The 22,731-nt window shown below is 36.4% G+C and overlaps 1 protein-coding gene across 2 annotated transcripts in view; it reads right to left on the reverse strand.

Moving 5' to 3' along the window:
* Nucleotides 1-5,111: 5,111 nt before the first annotated feature.
* LOC117326357 (putative sodium-coupled neutral amino acid transporter 10) overlaps nucleotides 5,112-22,731 on the reverse strand; it is a 35,237-nt gene continuing 17,617 nt past the window's right edge. For both annotated transcript variants that reach the window (XM_033883072.1, XM_033883081.1), the window contains 3 exons: nucleotides 20,729-20,784; nucleotides 19,658-20,071; nucleotides 5,112-8,539 (listed from right to left, as the gene is read on the reverse strand). In XM_033883072.1, coding sequence (XP_033738963.1) covers nucleotides 7,331-8,539; nucleotides 19,658-20,071; nucleotides 20,729-20,784 — 1,679 coding nt within the window. In that variant the 3' untranslated portion in view covers nucleotides 5,112-7,330. The remainder of the gene's footprint in view (nucleotides 8,540-19,657; nucleotides 20,072-20,728; nucleotides 20,785-22,731) is intronic.

Genomic DNA, 22,731 nt, shown 5'->3' on the forward strand with positions numbered 1-22,731 from the left:
TCAGGGTCTTGATATAAAGGTTACCCTGGTCAATACTAGCTGCAATGTACCACTCGGCTAGAGAGAACTTCTCTTTAGCTCGATTGGTTGAAAGACTAGTAAGTCAGAGGTCACGGGTTTGATCCCTAGCGGAGGCATTGACTTAAATTAAATTAATCATGTACAGTATTATGATACATGATTATTACATACTGAGTCGGTACTGTATCTGGGTTTGGTTTGTTCACCATTGATTCAGAGATTTTTATTGTCTCTGCTCTCGATCATCATATCTATATCGACTGTATATCTTTATTACAAAATTCTATTTACATAAGTAATTTGATAGCAATACATACACATAACGGTTTAACAATTTTAGTAGAGTACATGTATTAGATTATACTGGATGCAAGCCCTCTCTCATTCCCTCATAAACTCAGAGGTTTTTAGTTGACGAAATGGTATTAAGATTTTCATCTTCCGACGCCAAAGTTACCCCTCATCTTATATGATGGTGGGTTGTTCAAAATGACCTTTGTCTGTGGTCCATCTGTAGACAATCACTATTTCTCAAAAATTTGTGATGGATCTTTCTCAAATTTTATATATATGATGCCCTTGGTTCCATTTTGAGACTGATCGGAAAACAAAATGGCCCACAGGCGGCTATTTAGAATTTTGACATATGAAGTTTTGCATGTTCCATTTTGAGACTGATTGGAAAATGAGATGGCTGACAGGTGACCATTTTAAATTATGCTTGTCGAAACTTGTTATCAATATTTCTCAAAGTTTTTCATGGATCTTTCTTGAATGTTATAGTAGGTTGTCTTGTGATAGTTGAAGCTAATATCAACCTTTCTCAGGTTTTATGTATAGTTTCCCCTTGTTTTCAAATTATCAATTGGAAGAAGAGTAAAGATCAGTCTAACAAAGATTGAATAAAGGTCATTTGAAGGTGGGTGCTGAGATCTCTTGTATTTCATCAAAATACATTTCTAAACAAATAGGATGTACGACATTTCCTCCCAAAACATTTTCTGTATTAATTGATATAACTTGCTAACTTAATATGTATTGAAAAATAGTATGAAACTTCATTTTCCTTGAATATTATAATATAACATTCCAAAAAGGTACTTATCATTATAGTAGAGCAAATAAAAATGTTTTTTCATTGTAATTGATCATATGTATGAATTTTATTGACAGACTGAAGGATCTTGGATATATTTTTATCCAGGTTAGTAGTTAGATTCCACTTTGAACAAAGAAACTGAGGGTTGTTAGGGAGCATTGTAGGCCTTCTGACAGGATAAGATCATCATTAATATGAGCCATCCCGCCTCATAGTTAATTTCATTTTGATGGGTCATTTACAGGTAGGCCATGGCCAGGGAGCTCGAGTATTCCTATTAAAAAGAGGACTTCCCAGTTTTAAAGCAATTGAGCTGATGTGGTGTGGCATCTGTCTGTCCGACTATTGTAAACTTTTCCATTTAAACAAGCCAAGAAGGCCAGACACCTGATATTGAGCCTGTGGCATGCTGGGGTAAAGGACTAAAGAGTTTGTTGAAACAAATGACCTTGACCTACATTCAAGGTTTACAGGGGTCAAATAGGCTAAAATCTTTACACAATGTCTTCTCAATAAAGTTGCCTGATGTTAGGCCTGTAGCATGCTACAGTGAAAGGCTACAAAGTTTTGTTCAACTAAATGATCTTCACTTACATTTAAGGTTACATGTCAAATATGCTAAAATCTTAAAACAGCAATTTCTCAATGGCACAGGGATTCGATATTGTGCCAGTAGTATGCTGGAGTGAAAGGCTACAAAGTTTAGTTAATGAATAAACCTAGCCTAAAATCTACTCTGATATTTCAACAAATAAAATGCTGATCAATTTATATTTAGTAGACACTGGTGAAGTCACAATTCATATTGTAATAACATATTGATAAGGTTAAGTAGTAATATACAACTGCTTAAAAAATAGGTTGATAAATTTTATTCCTTTATGTTTTAGGGTCTTTTTGGACTGCCAACGAGAAATGTGTTCCGCCTCATTTTGAAAGGTTGATGAAAAAATTAAGTATACAAACCTTGTAGAATACATGTAATAATAAACACAAAGCAATAGTAATATAAATAAATTTATTCCATTATAATGATTAATGTCAACAAATAATACAAAAAAGTGTTGATATGCACATATACCATGATAAACTGATGAACTATATAGTTCAATGGTAATCACATTGCTTTATTCTTGTTATGATCTGCAGTCATGCACCTACTCTGTATTTCACAGTTATTTAAATATGCTGATGTTCAATGTCAGTATTTTCATGGCTAAAATCACTATCAAAGGATCAAATTAATTTTTGTCTTTGGTTTTTCCCCAATTTTTAGCAAGTCAAATTTGGTACACTAATATCAAAAAATGTATCTGTAATATATTAAGCCAAGATGGGACAGAAATTGTATTGAGATAGTCAAACTTGTCAAAACAATGTCTCGTAGTTTTATATATTTTAATATATCGTTTATATACCAGTACACTCTGTACCTAATACTCCTAGAGGACTGGACTACACTGTATATTTGCATTCCTTCACTTCAGTAATGATGTAGGTAATGTCATACCATTGTTGTGTATACTATGACTTAAATTTTCAAATTGCCATGTATGTACATTGTAATTAGAAATATATGTTTATGTATGAGCCCACTCACTGAATAATGGAAATGAAATAATCTGAGGTCGTAGATGATGAGATGCAAACCAAGGATTTTTATCTAAAATGTCGTCAAATGTTGACCATTGACCATCAGATTCTTATCAGGTGAAGAGCTAGGATTTTATGATGCTATAGTGTGAATATGAACCAGTTCATGATACATGTATATATCTTGAATGTATCAAAACTTTTTTATTGCAGAAGTAAAAAATCAAATGTGACCCCTGACCTTTTTATCTTGATAGATGACCAGGATATAACTTGATGTTATGATACATGTACTATTTGTAAATATGAACATGGGTCCTCAATATATATGACAGTAATTCAGAAGAGTGGTCAAATGTGACCTTTGTCCCTTTCACCATGACGGATGATTACCAGCATATGATCAGATGTAGAAATTGATGTTATGATTCAGGACAGGACACTGGATGGGGTGGAATGGTCCGATAGACATGGCTAACACTAGATGACCCTCGATAACATGACCAACAATTAAGATTAAAAACAGAAAAGTTTACTGTACATGCATGGAATTTGTTCATTCAATAAAATGTTAAAATGATTTCAGTTGAACAGATACTGTGCATTGTACATGTAAATTAATGTAAGAATACTTTGTGTAAGTCAATTCAGTTAAATAACAGGCAGCTATTGAGAAGCAAACAGGTTTTGGGACTATACATATTGTTATTAATAAACATAAATCATTTATAAACCCATTTCTTTGAATGATGGCATAAAATGTAGTATGAACTGCCCTTACTTTGACAATAATAGTTTACAATAGTAGTATGTACACCCTTACTTTGATAATAGCTGTATGTACTACCCTTACTTGGACAGTAGCTGTATGTACTGCCCTTACTTTGACAACAGCTGTATGTACTGCTCTTACTTTGACAGTAGCTGTATGTACTGCTCTTACTTTGACAGTAGCTGTATGTACTGCCCTTACTTTGACAACAGCTGTATGTACTGCTCTTACTTTGACAATAGTAGTTTACAATAGCTGTATGTACTGCTCTTACTTTGACAGTAGCTGTATGTACTGCTCTTACTTTGACAACAGCTGTATGTACTGCTCTTACTTTGACAACAGCTGTATGTACTGCTCTTACTTTGACAACAGCTGTATGTACTGCTCTTACTTTGACAATAGTAGTTTACAATAGCTGTATGGACTGCTCTTACTTTGACAATAGTAGTTTACAATAGCTGTATGTACTGCTCTTACTTTGACAGTAGCTGTATGTACTGCCCTTACTTTGACAACAGCTGTATGTACTGCTCTTACTTTGACAATAGTAGTTTACAATAGCTGTATGTACTGCTCTTACTTTGACAGTAGCTGTATGTACTGCTCTTACTTTGACAGCTGTATGTACTGCTCTTACTTTGACAACAGCTGTATGTACTGCTCTTACTTTGACAACAGCTGTATGTACTGCTCTTACTTTGACAATAGTAGTTTACAATAGCTGTATGGACTGCTCTTACTTTGACAATAGTAGTTTACAATAGCTGTATGGACTGCTCTTACTTTGACAATAGTAGTTTACAATAGCTGTATGTACTGCTCTTACTTTGACAGTAGCTGTATGTACTGCTCTTACTTTGACAGTAGCTGTATGTACTGCTCTTACTTTGACAGTAGCTGTATGTACTGCTCTTACTTTGACAGTAGCTGTATGTACTGCTCTTACTTTGACAATAGCTCTATGTACTGCCCTTACTTTGACAACAGCTATATGTACTGCTCTTACTTGGACAATAGTAGTTTACAATAGCTGTATGTACTGCTCTTACTTTGACAACAGTAGTTTACAATAGCTGTATGGACTGCTCTTACTTTGACAATAGTAGTTTACAATAGCTGTATGGACTGCTCTTTGACAATTGCAGGATTACATCCACTTGAATTTTGACAAGAGGGCAAGTAGATGGCCTTTGATTTAGTAGCTTTTACATTTCCATACATACAGATGGAAATACAAGTTATTATTCATTGTTTTAATTTGTAACCATTATGAAAATGTTGCCAATTGAACCTGAGGTAAGTTTTCTGGTAACTTTCATTTTCTATGAAGCCCAAAAAAACCAGTATATAGAAATTAGTGTCAGTAATCACTGAAAAGCACCTTGAAAATAATTTGCCTACTATAATATGCAAGCTGAAGTATTTTGAAACACAACACGTTTATGCACTAAATTAAAATCAAAGTAACATACATTGTATTCAAACACATAATATTTTCTAAATTTTAACCCCCGCCCCCTCAAAAAAAAAAAAAAAAAAAAAATATGGTAAAATGCATTAAAACATATTAAATAATTGCGAATGTGCAGACATTACAAAAGTGAAATAACAATTGGCCAGTGAAAAGCTTTAACAAACAGGTCTCATTTAATCTCAACATAAGGTATAAAGGGCATGCTTCACAGAAGTATGCATTACATTCACATACCACCTACTGTCCAACACTTTGTGAACACTGATGTAAAATAAACAATGCCATAATCACTTATGAAAAAGACATTGACATTTAAACAAATCTAAGCTCCTTTATTGATAATGGAACTACGAACAATTTCTTGTAATTAAATATAGTACAAAATGCTTAATTATCTGAAATGGCAAATGCAGCTAGAAATTCAAATCATGGGGGAAAAGAAGAAAATACCCTAGAATTAAAAAAAAAAAAAGAAGAAGAACCAAGAGCCATTGGGCATGTACTTGTTCATCTGTTATGAAATATTTCAGTTCCATGATACATTTGGTGTAGACTTTTTTCTTAAAGAAATGCTAGATCCTTATTTGTGTTGTCATTTTGACAATATTTATATTCATATACAGTATATATATATATATATATATATGAAAACTTTAAAGGACGTTGTGCATTGTGTAAATAGTAGAAATAATGAAATCAACGCAGTAATTGTCTATGACGTCACAAATAGATGACGTCATAATGTAACTAAGCAAGAATAAACAAATCGCCTGAAGATGGCCAGCAAGGCCTGAAAACATTAGCGAAAATGCCATGTTGATTTCATTATTTCTACTACATTTGTATATATATATATATATATGTATATATATATATATATATTTCCCTAGGTACAACTACGACAGGAAATTCAAATCTATAACCCCTTCCTCCAACCCTGTGGGATCCACACACCTGCCACAGCCCCTTTAACCCTTTTTCGTTGTAGCATTCAAAATTACATTCACTTCTATAGTTTTGCTGTCGCTGTGTACAACCATATAATCCCACAAGCCCAAACATACTCAATACCATTTTAATAAAAATTCTCTCAGCAGTTCTGGATAAGTAATCTTTCGAAAGAAATATTGACAACAGACAAAACTGACACTATGCCATGTCATTCCTGCATTCAGCACTTTGGGGCTAAAAATGAGATTAAGCTCCTGTTTGGACATGTGGTGTGGCTTTTGAACTCTGGACTGGTACGACTTTTGATTGCGCATGCAATATGCTGTATCTATAATTAACGAGACATCATTTCAACAGACTTTTATAAGTTGGGATTTAAAACACTGTTGACCAGTTATACACCCCATGTGTCATTACAATTGGAGAGTATAACTAGAGCGCTCACAAAGGTTCAAGAGATCAACATTTTTTGGGTGTCATTTCTATTACAATTCATGCACATAACTGAATGAGTATATACATTACTGGATTTCTTGCATTCAAATCACAAAATGTGTATGGCTAGTGATATAATATCATGATACCATACCCACCACGTAAGTCCTTACTTACAATAGCATTATGCATTTTTGAGATTAGTAATTACAAATAAATCAAACTTCCTCTCAGTGAACATCACTTCTGTTTTATAAGTCTGGTGAGTTATTGGAATGTTAAATAATTTAGCTCTTTGAGAAGAGCTGAGCAGACACATGATGTGTATTTATCAGGAAAAATGTTATGATTTCCTTCAATCCGGACAAAGTCTATGTTTAGACATTCAAGAACCTCACCCTTTGGTGTAAGATTTTTATGTCAAGTCCTCAAAGGTCTGATGGTGCTTTTATACTTGGATTGAATTATATACACTTTCCATGTTAATCCCTGAAGTTTTTGAGGATATCATTTTCTTTATGTTTTACTGTAGTTGAATACTGTTACAGAGGATGTAGGATGAGTATCCATTTCGTGAGAGATTTACAAAACAAATCTCATGAATTTTTCACTCTGTATTCCTAAACACAGATTTTCCTCTGGTGCATATGAAACATAACATGGTAATACTGTATTTTGACTTGATGTCTTTTTGGTTTTGTTGTCAAAAACATGTATGTTAAACTTAAAAAATTGTGACATAATGGCTGAAAAATTGGGAGCCTAGAGTCAATCAATCTGGACAGACTAAAAGCTAAATATATCGGTGATACAGGTCTTCATCAATAATATGGAACAGTTAGTTACACAACAGGTACAGTGTTATGAAAATGTTGCCTAAGAAATCATTTTGAGACATAAAAAATCAAGTTGTGATTTCTTCTTTCAACACGTAACAAAAGTGTAACACAGTGTAGCTTACAGATAAGTGACAGGAAACAACTCATGGCCTTTTATGTAAAATTGCTTTCAGAGATCGTCCACCAACCAGAGAAAGGTCATTGATAGTATCTAAATTATTGATTATGTCATTAATGTCTAAATCCTCATCAACACTTAATTTTTTTCTCCTCATTTCTTCATTAGGCAGTTTTGGTTTTGCTACATTTTGATCCGGTACATCACCACGAAGATCAGTATCATCAACAACATCTCTTCGATGCCGAACTTCTTCCTTGTGCTGTTTTTTAATATTTTTTGAAGATTTCTTTTTTGTACGCAGTATGTCTTTGTCTAATTCATTTCCCTTTTTTGGAACATTTTTTTTAATCTGGTCAGGTTGTTTAGCTTGTGGAAATGGTACCTTACCCAGCTCTTCTATAGTATTGGCTGCCTGTTCACCTGCTTGCTGTTTGAGATCTCCAGGGACTTGCTGTTTAAGATTTTGGCCACCTTTTACCCGTTGTGGAATATTTCCTATATTTTGGCCTGCCACTGCTTGTTGATCTCCTCCCACTGGCTGGGCAACATTCTGTTGTTGTTGAACTCCTCCCATTGGCTGGGCGGCAGCCTGTTGTTGTTGAACTCCTCCCATTGGCTGGGCGGCAGCCTGTTGTTGTTGAACACCTCCCAACGGTTGGCCAAGACCTTGCTGTTGTTGAATTCCTCCCATTGGCTGGGCAACATTCTGTTGTTGCTGAACTCCTCCCATTGGTTGGGCGGCAGCCTGTTGTTGTTGTTGACCTCCTCCCATCAGCTGGGCGGCAGCCTGTTGTTGTTGAACACCTCCCAACGGTTGGCCAAGACCTTGCTGTTGTTGAATTCCTCCCATCGGCTGGGCGACATTCTGTTGTTGCGGAACTCCTCCCATTGGTTGGGCGGCAGCCTGTTGTTGTTGTTGACCTCCTCCCAACGGCTGGGCGGCAGCCTGTTGTTGTTGTTGACCTCCTCCCAACGGCTGGGCGGCAGCCTGTTGTTGTTGTTGACCTCCTCCCATTGGCTGGACAACACGCTGTTGTTGTTGACCTCCTCCCATTGGTTGGACAACACCCTGTTGTTGTTGTTGTTGTTGTTGTTGTTGACCTCCTCCCATTGGCTTGACAACACCCTGTTGTTGATTGCCTACAGGTACTTGGCCAACATCTTGCTTCAAGTTTATTTGCTGACCAGCTCTTTGTCCTCCATCATTAGCTTGCTGTTTCTCTGCATCAATCTGAGATCAAAGAAATATCATTCTAAATATATTTACCATGATATTAATAAGTGCTGCTTTGCTCTTTAAGACTACAGATTTGAAATAATTTGTTACATTTACAGTACAGACATTAGCCAAATTTATTATTGATATGATTATATAATTTCCTGTGTATTACCCGCATAAGCCAAAACAATGGTTTTATGATTTTAAAGACAGCAGAAAGCCTGCTCCGGTGTATTGCTTGCAGGTTATCTGATATGTCCACACACAGTTAAATTTACCATTCATATCTTTATATTGTACAAGCTGCAGGCAATACACAAGAAACTAGAACTGTCGCCAGGATGGCTGACTAATACCCCCGCAACCTGCACAAGTCAATGGTGAATTGGAACTGTTAATTAGAGGCTAACTAAGATAACCCAGTAATATAGTGACCAGTTGCCATAGCAACCATAATTTTGAAAAAAAAGAAAGTGGCATGCACATCTACACATGGTCCTCTATATTTGTGTGAAGTTTCATTGAAATCAGCCCTTCAGTTTAGGAGGAGTTGTCCGGACAATCTTAAAGTTATGGTTCTTATCGGAAAACCTGTTTATAGTGACCAGTTGCCATAGCAACCATAATTTTGTGAAAAATAAAGTGGCATGCACATCTACACATGGTCCTCTATATTTGGTGAAGTTTCATTGAAATCGGCCTTTCAGTTTAGGAGGAGTTGTCCGGACAAACTTAAAGTTATGGTTCTTATCAGAAAACCTGTTTATAGTGACCAGTTGCCATAACAACCATAATTTTGAGAAAAATAAAAAGGCATGCACATCTACACATGGTCCTCTATATTTGTGTGAAGTTTCATTGAAATCGGTCTTTCGGTTTAGGAGGAGTTGTCCGGACAAACTTAAAGTTATGGTTCTTATCAGAAAACCTGTTTATAGTGACCAGTTGCCATAGCAACCATAATATTGAAAGAAAAGAAAGTGGCATGCACATCTACACATGGTCCTCTATATTTGTGTGAAGTTTCATTGAAATTGGCCATTTAGTTTAGGAGGAGTTGTCCGGACAAAATGCATCTACGGACGGACAACCTGATTCCAGTATACGCCCTAACTTCATTGCGGGGGTATAATTACAGTAATGATTAAATATCATAATTACAGATGTCATCACACTGGTATTGTCAGCTATTGAATACAAACAGCAATATGTCTTAATAACCAATTTTTAAACATGCCCCAAGGTGACCTTGACACTGAATTCTGAAAATGAATAGGACTTGTCCTCTTCTGAATGGGAGAAAGTGCATTTTAATGAATACCAAGCGTCAGTATCTTTTAAAGCAGACTTCTCTAAATTGTGATATCATTCAAAGTGACTTTGACCTTTTAAAAGTAACTGAATATCAAATTTTGTTGATCCTCTTTTAAAGGGAAAGAAGTTTCTTTATCATAATATGTCATTATCTGTAGTAATAAATCCTTTCCACAACTCATGAGAAGATAATAAATATTCATCATAATAACACAATGTTTATATATAAGATGTAGCAGAGTTAACCAAACAAATATTTTAAGAATATAGACATGTATAGTACTGATATAATAAACAATGACAACTATATGTATTAAAATGCTTTACTGCCACCACAAGGAAAATAGTTTAATCTACAAAAGACTTCCAATTGAAAAGATTTAGGGATGGAAAAGCAAGTGGGCAGGGCCAGAATAGGTCTGTATGCAAATTAGAAATACCAGCACCTAAATAACTTTCATAAATTTCTCCTGGATAAACCTCTCCGGCTTATAGCTATGGAAACTTCATTGTACAAATTACAACTTATAAACAATCAGAGTTCCTGTTCAAAAAGCCCCCAAAAAGAAAATGTACAATTCCAGCATAAAACTTCTAAAAATAATTAATTTAACTAATACCAGCATACTTACCATATCTGGTGCAATTTAAGTTAATTGAAAATGTGACAAATTATTCAAAGTATAACAAAAAATTCAAATAAACCATGTGAATTAAACAAGAGGCCCATATGCCTTAACAGTTACCTATAAAGTTCTAATATATTTCAGTTAATTTGATCCATTTTGACACTGCCTATCGTCCCCTGAGGGTCAGTCAGGGCCAATATGTGCATACCATCAATTTGTTATCCAATACTGATAATTCTAACCATCTTAAAATATTTCCAATGTCAATTCAACAAATGATGCTCAAAAATGTTTTTTTCCCTCCCCAAGAAGAAATGCGAGACCCGGGAATCGTGAAATACACTACATTTTGTATTTTAGTAAAGCACCTGAAGACCATTCTATTTATGAAGAGTATTTGATTCTACAATATGTATCTATATTAAGAAGAAGATTTCAATTTGACCCATTTTGATCCCACCTTTCACTGCCTAGGGGTCAGTCATGGCCAATATGTGCATACCATCAAACAGTCATTTCAGACTAATAATTCTAACCAATGGCAAATCAACAAATGGTGCTCAAAAATGTGATTTCCGTATATTTTAATTTTACCCATGCAATATGTTACCCCATGAGAGCATCAAGAGAATATCTCATGATATTTCCTGGTTATTTTCAACTCAATCACACTGTTGAAAAAGAAGAAGATGGAAATGTTTGTGGTTTATTTAGATTAACTTAATCCCACTGGTGACATGAAACAATTTAAATGGTGACATAGTAGAGTTGTATAACACTGATATGGGACCGGATATCGTAGATACTAATGGGACCAGATATCACAGATACTAATGGGACCAGATATCACAGATACTAACGGGACCAGATATCGTAGATACTAATGGGACCGGATATCGTAGATACTAATGGGACCAGATATTGTAGATACTAATGACACCAGATATCGTAGATACTAATGGGACCAGATATCGTAGATACTAATGGGACCAGATATCGTAGATACTAACGGGACCAGATATCGTAGATACTAATGGGACCGTATATCGTAGATACTAATGACACCAGATATCGTAGATGCTAATGACACCAGATATCGTGGATACTAATGGGACCAGATATCACAGATACTAATGGGACCTGATATCGTAGATACTAACGGGACCAGATATCGTAGATACTAATGACACCAGGTATCGTAGATACTAATGACACCAGATATCGTAGATACTAATGACACCAGATATCGTAGATACTAATGACACCAGATATCGTAGATACTAATGACACCAGATATCGTGGATACTAATGGGACCAGATATCGTAGATACTAATGACACCAGATATCGTGGATACTAATGGGACCAGATATTGTAGATACTAATGGGACCATATATCGTAGATACTAATGGGACCAGATATCGTAGATACTAATGGGACCAGATATTGTAGATACTAATGGGACCAGATATTGTAGATACTAATGGGACCGGATATCGTAGATACTAACGGGATCAGATATCGTAGATACTAATGACACCAGATATCGTAGATACTAATGGGACCAGATATTGTAGATACTAATGGGACCAGATATTGTAGATACTAATGGGACCGGATATCGTAGATACTAACGGGACCAGATATCGTAGATACTAATGACACCAGATATTGTAGATACTAATGGGACCTGATATTGTAGATACTAATGGGACCAGATATCGTAGATACTAATGGGACCGGATATCGTAGATACTAACGGGACCAGATATCGTAGATACTAATGACACCAGATATCGTAGATACTAATGGGACCAGATATCGTAGATACTAATGACACCAGATATCGTAGATACTAATGACACCAGATATCGTGGATACTAATGGGACCAGATATCGTAGATACTAATGGGACCAGATATTGTAGATACTAATGGGACCAGATATTGTAGATACTAATGGGACCCGATATCGTAGATACTAATGACACCAGATATCGTAGATACTAATGACACCAGATATCGTGGATACTAATGGGACCAGATATCGTGGATACTAATGGGACCAGATATCGTAGATACTAATGGGACCGGATATCGTAGATACTAATGGGACCGGATAACGTAGATACTAATGGGACCGGATATCGTGGATACTAATGGGACCAGATATCGTAGATACTAATGGGACCCGATATCGTAGATACTAATGACACCAGATATCGTAGATACTAATGACACCAGATATCGTGGATACTAATGGGACCAGATATCGTGGATACTAATGGGACCAGATATCGTAGATACTAATGGGACCGGATATCGTAGATACTAATGACACCAGATATTGTAGATACTAATGGGACCAGATATCGTAGATACTAATGGGACCAGATAACGTAGATACTAATGGGACCAGATATCGTGGATACTAATGGGACCAGATATTGTAGATACTAATGGGACCAGATATCGTGGATACTAATGGGACCGGATATTGTAGATACTAATGGGACCAGATATTGTAGATACTAATGGGACCAGATATCGTAGATACTAATGGGACCGGATATTGCAGATACTAATGGGACCAGATATCATAGATACTAATGGGAACAGATATCGTAGATACTAATGACACCAGATATCATAGATACTAATGACACCAGATATCGTGGATACTAATGGGACCGGATATCGTAGATACTAATGGGACCAGATATCATAGATACTAATGGGACCAGATATCATAGATACTAATGACACCAGATATCGTGGATACTAATGGGACCGGATATTGTAGATACTAATGGGACCAGATATTGTAGATACTAATGGGACCAGATATTGTAGATACTAATGACACCAGATATTGTAAATACTAATGGGACCGGATATTGTAGATACTAATGGGACTGGATATTGTAGATACTAATGGGACCGGATATTGTAGATACTAATGACACCAGATATCGTGGATACTAATGGGACCGGATATTGTAGATACTTAATGGGACCAGATAACGTAGATACTAATGGGACCAGATATTGTAGATACTTAATGGGACCAGATATCATAGATACTAATGGGACCAGATATTGTAGATACTAATGGGACCGGATATCGTAGATACTAATGGGACCGGATATTGTAGATACTAATGGGACCAGATATTATAGATACTAATGGGACCAGATATCGTAGATACTAATGGGACCAGATATCGTACATACTAATGGGACCGGATATCGTAGATACTAATGGGACCCGATATTGTAGATACTAATGGGACCGGATATCGTAGATACTAATGGGACCGGATATTGTAGATACTAATGGGACCAGATATTATAGATACTAATGGGATCAGATATTGTAGATACTAATGGGACCAGATATCGTAGATACTAATGGGACCAGATATCGTAGATACTAATGGGACCGGATATTGTAGATACTAATGACACCAGATATCGTAGATACTAATGGGACCGGATATTGTAGATACTAATGACACCAGATATCTTAGATACTAATGGGATCAGATATTGTAGATACTAATGGGACCAGATATCGTAGATACTAATGGGACCAGATATCGTAGATACTAATGGGACCGGATATTGTAGATACTAATGACACCAGATATCGTAGATACTAATGGGACCAGATATTGTAGATACTAATGACACCAGATATCTTAGATACTAATGGGATCAGATATTGTAGATACTAATGACACCAGATATCGTGGATACTAATGGGACCAGATATCGTGGATACTAATGGGACCAGATATTGTAGATACTAATGGGACCAGATATCGTAGATACGAACGGGACCAGATATCGTAGATACTAATGGGACCAGATATCGTAGATACGAATGGGACCAGATATCGTAGATACTAATGGGACCAGATATTGTAGATACTAATGACACCAGATATCTTAGATACTAATGGGACCAGATATTGTAGATACTAATGGGACCGGATATTGTAGATACTAATGGGACCAGATATTGTAGATACTAATGGGACCAGATATCGTAGATACTAATGGGACCGGATATTGCAGATACTAATGGGACCAGATATTGTAGATACTAAAGGGACCAGATATCATAGATACTAATGGGAACAGATATCGTAGATACTAATGACACCAGATATCATAGATACTAATGACACCAGATATCGTGGATACTAATGGGACCGGATATCGTAGATACTAATGGGACCAGATATCATAGATACTAATGGGACCAGATATCATAGATACTAATGACACCAGATATCGTGGATACTAATGGGACCAGATATTGTAGATACTAATGGGACCAGATATTGTAGATACTAATGGGACCAGATATTGTAGATACTAATGACACCAGATATTGTAAATACTAATGGGACCGGATATTGTAGATACTAATGGGACTGGATATTGTAGATACTAATGGGACCGGATATTGTAGATACTAATGGGACCAGATATTGTAAATACTAATGGGACCGGATATTGTAGATACTAATGGGACTGGATATTGTAGATACTAATGGGACTGGATATTGTAGATACTAATGGGACTGGATATTGTAGATACTAATGGGACCGGATATTGTAGATACTAATGGGACCAGATATTGTAAATACTAATGGGACCGGATATTGTAGATACTAATGGGACTGGATATTGTAGATACTAATGGGACCAGATAACGTAGATACTAATGGGACCAGATATCGTAGATACTAATGGGACCAGATATCTTAGATACTAATGGGACCGGATATCTTAGATACTAATGGGACCGGATATTGTAGATACTAATGGGACCAGATATTGTAAATACTAATGGGACCGGATATTGTAGATACTAATGGGACTGGATATTGTAGATACTAATGGGACTGGATATTGTAGATACTAATGGGACTGGATATTGTAGATACTAATGGGACTGGATATTGTAGATACTAATGGGACTGGATATTGTAGATACTAATGGGACCAGATAACGTAGATACTAATGGGACCAGATATCGTAGATACTAATGGGACCAGATATCTTAGATACTAATGGGACCGGATATCTTAGATACTAATGGGACCGGATATTGTAGATACTAATGGGACCAGATATTGTAGATACTAATGACACCAGATATTGTAGATACTAATGGGACCAGATATTGTAGATACTAATGGGACCGGATATTGTAGATACTAATGGGACCAGATATTGTAAATACTAATGGGACCAGATATTGTAGATACTAATGGGACTGGATATTGTAGATACTAATGGGACTGGATATTGTAGATACTAATGGGACCAGATATTGTAAATACTAATGGGACCGGATATTGTAGATACTAATGGGACTGGATATTGTAGATACTAATGGGACTGGATATTGTAGATACTAATGGGACTGGATATTGTAGATACTAATGGGACCGGATATTGTAGATACTAATGGGACCAGATATTGTAAATACTAATGGGACCGGATATTGTAGATACTAATGGGACTGGATATTGTAGATACTAATGGGACCAGATAACGTAGATACTAATGGGACCAGATATCGTAGATACTAATGGGACCGGATATTGTAGATACTAATGGGACCGGATATCTTAGATACTAATGGGACCGGATATTGTAGATACTAATGACACCAGATATCGTAGATACTAATGGGACCAGATATTGTAGATACTAATGACACCAGATATCGTAGATACTAATGGGATCAGATATTGTAGATACTAATGGGACCAGATATTGTAGATACTAATGACACCAGATATCTTAGATACTAATGGGATCAGATATTGTAGATACTAATGGGACCAGATATCGTAGATACTAATGGGACCAGATATCGTAGATACTAATGGGACCGGATATTGTAGATACTAATGACACCAGATATCGTAGATACTAATGGGATCAGATATTGTAGATACTAATGACACCAGATATCGTAGATACTAATGGGACCATATATCGTAGATACTAATGGGACCAGATATCTTAGATACTAATGGGACCGGATATCTTAGATACTAATGGGACCGGATATTGTAGATACTAATGGGACCGGATATCTTAGATACTAATGGGACCGGATATTGTAGATACTAATGACACCAGATATCGTAGATACTAATGGGACCGGATATTGTAGATACTAATGGGACCAGATATCGTAGATACTAATGGGACCGGATATCTTAGATACTAATGGGACCGGATATCTTAGATACTAATGGGACCGGATATTGTAGATACTAATGGGACCAGATATCGTAGATACTAATGGGACCAGATATTGTAGATACTAATGACACCAGATATCATAGATACTAATGGGACCAGATATTGTAGATACTAATGGGACCAGATATCGTAGATACTAATGACACCAGATATCTTAGATACTAATGGGATCAGATATTGTAGATACTAATGGGACCAGATATCGTAGATACTAATGGGACCGGATATTGTAGATACTAATGGGACCAGATATCGTAGATACTAATGACACCAGATATTGTAGATACTAATGGGACCAGATATCGTACATACTAATGACACCAGATATCGTAGATACTAATGGGACCAGATATTGTAGATACTAATGACACCAGATATCTTAGATACTAATGGGATCAGATATTGTAGATACTAATGGGACCAGATATCGTAGATACTAATGGGACCAGATATCGTAGATACTAATGGGACCGGATATTGTAGATACTAATGGGACCAGATATTATAGATACTAATGGGACCAGATATCGTAGATACTAATGGGACCGGATATTGTAGATACTAATGGGACCGGATATTGTAGATACTAATGACACCAGATATCGTAGATACTAAAGGGACCAGATATCGTAGATACTAATGGGACCAGATAACGTAGATACTAATGGGACCAGATATCGTACATACTAATGGGACCAGATATCGTAGATACTAATGGGACCAGATATCGTAGATACGAATGGGACCAGATATTGTAGATAGTAGTAGGACCAGATATCATGGATACTAATGGGACCGGATATCGTAGATACTAAAGGGACCAGATATTGTAGATACTAATGAGACCGGATATTGTAGATACTAATTGGACCGGATATCGTAGATACTAATGGGACCGGATATCGTAGATACTAATGGGACCGGATATCGTAGGTACTAATGGGACCGGATATCGTAGATACTAATGACACCAGATATCGTAGATACTAATGACACCAGATATCGTGGATACTAATGGGACCAGATATTTGTAGATACTAATGGGACCAGATATCGTAGATACTAATGGGACCAGATATTGTAGATACTAATGGGACCAGATATCGTAGATACTAATGGGACCAGATATTGTAGATACTAATGGGACCAGATATCGTAGATACTAATGGGACCAGATATCGTAGATACTAATGACACCAGATATCGTGGATACTAATGGGACCAGATATCGTGGATACTAATGGGACCAGATATCGTAGATACTAATGGGACCAGATATTGTAGATACTAATGGGACCAGATATCATGGATACTAATGGGACCGGATATCGTAGATACTAAAGGGACCAGATATTGTAGATACTAATGAGACCGGATATTGTAGATACTAATTGGACCGGATATCGTAGATACTAATGGGACCGGATATCGTAGATACTAATGGGACCGGATATCGTAGGTACTAATGGGACCGGATATCGTAGATACTAATGACACCAGATATCGTAGATACTAATGACACCAGATATCGTGGATACTAATGGGACCAGATATTTGTAGATACTAATGGGACCAGATATCGTAGATACTAATGGGACCAGATATTGTAGATACTAATGGGACCAGATATCGTAGATACTAATGGGACCAGATATTGTAGATACTAATGGGACCAGATATCGTAGATACTAATGGGACCAGATATCGTAGATACTAATGACACCAGATATCGTGGATACTAATGGGACCAGATATCGTGGATACTAATGGGACCAGATATCGTAGATACTAATGGGACCGGATATCGTAGATACTAATGGGACCGGATATCGTAGATACTAATGGGACCGGATAACATAGATACTAATGGGACCAGATATCGTGGATACTAATGGGACCAGATATTGTAGATACTAATGGGACCAGATATCGTGGATACTAATGGGACCGGATATTGTAGATACTAATGGGACCAGATATCGTAGATACTAATGGAACCGGATATCGTAGATACTAAAGGGACCAGATATTGTAGATACTAATGAGACCGGATATTGTAGATACTAATTGGACTGGATATTGCAGATACTAATGGGACCAGATAACGTAGATACTAATGGGACCAGATATCGTGGATACTAATGGGACCAGATATCGTGGATACTAATGGGACCAGATATTGTAGATACTAAAGGGACCAGATATCGTAGATACTAATGGAACCGGATATCGTAGATACTAATGGAACCGGATATCGTAGATACTAATGGAACCGGATATCGTAGATACTAAAGGGACCAGATATTGTAGATACTAATGAGACCGGATATTGTAGATACTAATTGGACTGGATATTGCAGATACTAATGGGACCGGATAACGTAGATACTAATGGGACCGGATATTGTAGATACTAATGGGACCAGATATCGTAGATACTAATGGGACCAGATATTGTAGATACTAATGGGACCGGATATTGTAGATACTAATGGGACCAGATATCGTAGATACTAATGGGATCAGATATCGTAGATACTAATGGGACCAGATATCGTACATACTAATGGGACCGGATATCGTAGATACTAATGGGACCAGATATCGTAGATACTAATGGGACCAGATATTGTAGATAGTAGTAGGACCAGATATCATGGATACTAATGGGACCGGATATCGTAGATACTAAAGGGACCAGATATTGTAGATACTAATGAGACCGGATATTGTAGATACTAATTGGACCGGATATCGTAGATACTAATGGGACCGGATATCGTAGATACTAATGGGACCGGATATCATAGATACTAATGGGACCAGATATCGTGGATACTAATGGGACCGGATATTGTAGATACTAATTATACCTGTGCTTTGTACATTACCTGTTTGTGTTCCTGTTCATGCTCTTTAAGCTGTGCAAGGATTTCCTTTTGTTCCTCAATCAGTTCCCGTTGTTCCTCTCGTTGTTTTTCCAGTTCGTTGATGATTTCATCCTGTTTCTTATTGATGTTCTCCTCCACCTGCTTCTTTTCCTTACTGTCTACAATATCCTCTTTATCCTCTGCTGGTTTTTTCATCACATCCTGTCCTAACTCGGTGTCCTTACCCTGATCTTTACCTTGCCCCAGTTCTTTGTCCATGACTGGTGCCTTCTGTAGTTGGTCTTGTCCCTCCACTATTTTTTCAGCTTTCTTTTTGACCGGTTCGTCAATGACCTTGTTGTTTTTGAGTTCAGAATCAACGTTTGGCTTATCTAAAGTCTTTTTAACATCAACTTGTTTGTCTGGATTATCATTCTGTAACAGTAAGATTTTCCTTGTACAGAATCAACACCAAAATCACAGGAACATTTTAATTTTAATACAAGCAGCAAGACAATACATATAACCACTTTTACCAGTACATTGCATTCCGCTTAATTTGGTTGCCTATTTGCGGGGACTTTTTACCTAATGAACCACCTTATGCAATAAGCTGAAATGCAGGTCACCATCTTGGATTTGGTTTGTATTGGTTGTCTAATGACTTGGGTCGATTTTGGATGAAAATATTTGCATTTATCATTGTTAATAAATGGTGTTTCTGTCTGTGCTTTTACTGATGACCAATTGTCAAATTACTATTCAATGTTGTATTAAAATACATGTATTGAAATAATGAAACCTTACAGATTGTTTGTTGTTATTTGTACAATGGTGGCACCTCAAATCGGGGCATCCATACTTCATCAACATGTTTCTAATTTGACCTACGATCTAAGGACTCACTGACATCTACAGCTCAATTCCCTGATGTTTATCATATAGAGTCATTCCTCTATACTCTATGAAATTTTTTAACAAGATCCATATCATTTTCAATTGCCAAAGCAGAGAAACTGAGTTTATTGGGTCATTTCCTGGTATAGATATGACTTTAACACTAGCATGTGAATGTACTATGTAGAAGCCTACCTCAGAAGGTTCTCGGGGATTGGGAGGCTCCACTCGCTTATCTTTTGACTTTTCATCTGTACAAATTACAAATATTATTCAAGTAATAATGGAAACAAAAGATATGATATACATGGTACAAAAGGCAAGCCTGTCTTACCAGGCTTATGAATGTCTTTGCAAGTCAAGTGTGAAAAACATAAATATGGAAATTACCTAAAAGTCTTTATAGGAACAATATAAACGAAAAACATATCATAAACATATCTGTATTGTAAAATATGTCTTGAAAGTAATGATACTGTAAACCTTTGGTCAGTTTGAACAAAATAAAATACAGATGAATCTGTTTGAATTATACACAATTATGCTTCAAATAGCAGCAAACATCTTGGCATCATCATTCAACACACAAACATACCTGGTATATCTAATGTAAGGCCCATACATTACAAAGATGAGCAGAGGCACATTTATAATGGAGTAAAATATTAATTGATAATTAAACTTTCTTCATTTTGTAATATTAAATTATGGTCATTCTAGTACGAAGCAGAGGCAATTGTGTACACAGTAGGCCCTAAAACAGTACATGTTTCATTTGTGACATAATAGTTAGACTAGCTGAGACCTAAGCATGGTTAAATACATGTATTGAATATGAATAAGAAACTGTTGTACATATGCCTAATATTTCATAGTGAATGGTCCATTTAATATATTGAAAACAGTCTACATGACCTGTTATGTATACAAAAATGCTACTGTAGACATAGGCCAATATGTTAGTGAAGTTAGGTAAGAACATCAACTTATTTGCTTTTAAATTGTATGTAGTTTAATAGACCTGTAGCCCTTGGGCACTCGGGACATGTATGTGTCAACTACATGTATGTCCCGTGCGTGTAAGGACTCTTCTCAAACGTCATCGTATGAGAGAGGTTCGATTGGATGAGAGTGTTGCACGGACTTTTCGTCCTATTCCCTGCACATATCATTCCTGTCCCCCGCTCCCTGTTCATTCTCCATCAAGCCATTGGACAGAGCAGACAACATTATAGCTAGCCCTGGTAAGTCTGTCTTCATATATATTTTATATAAATGTAAATTTCTATTACATAATTGTAACCGTGGTCGCGTTGTGTACTATTGTCACGTAAATATATTGCAATTGTTCCGGTCAATGTACTACGTCCATGTTATATGTTTTGTAGGTCTTTATGCATAATAAAGAACCAATATACTGAACCTGGTGTTTCCTTTAATTCCTCACCAATGGTTACCAATCAAACTTATGTGACATCTTAAAAATTACCTATCATTAATTGGGGGACCTGCGGATTGTTAAGACTGGACATGAATGCTAATCGCTTCTCTCACCATGACTAGTGACTGATCCTTCCAACTTTACCGTGATACCTTGCCCTGACCTGCCCTACCTAGTGTGAGAGCACACATTTACAGGTAATACCTTGATTGGCAATTATTAAGTGATGTCTCGTCACAACTGAAAAATCGAAATGCTTAGTTAAACCTGTATTTGACAACTTGCACGGGCAACTTTTTAGTCAGCCATACAGCGTGACATCAGCTCATATTGATTTAATGTTATAAATACAGTATCGGGGCTTAAAGTTGCAATTATTAGCAATCTCGTGCTTGATATTTTGCAATGTAAAAAACTTAATCAACTCTAAAATCTGTGGCCTATATCTATGTTTTGTCCAACACAGCCATACTGTAATGAACACAAATATACAGCTCATTTACCCTAACCGTGTCTGTTGATCGAAGTCCTAGCAATTTTTTCAGTGCAAGCTTTCAATGAAAAATGCCAAAAAAAACCATCTTATTTCACATTCTTCATTTGACATGTTTGAACTCTCTGAAATAGGTTGAATCATAAACAATCGCCGATTCGAATTGACCGAAAGTCTACCGCACACTGACATAAATTATCATTTTCCCTTTGTATTTTTTTTTAACTCTGTCTGTTTGAATTGTCTAAGTGAATTATAATACAA

This window comes from Pecten maximus, chromosome 1, assembly GCF_902652985.1.
Source record: "Pecten maximus chromosome 1, xPecMax1.1, whole genome shotgun sequence".
In the NCBI taxonomy this organism is placed as follows: Eukaryota; Metazoa; Mollusca; class Bivalvia; order Pectinida; family Pectinidae; genus Pecten; species Pecten maximus.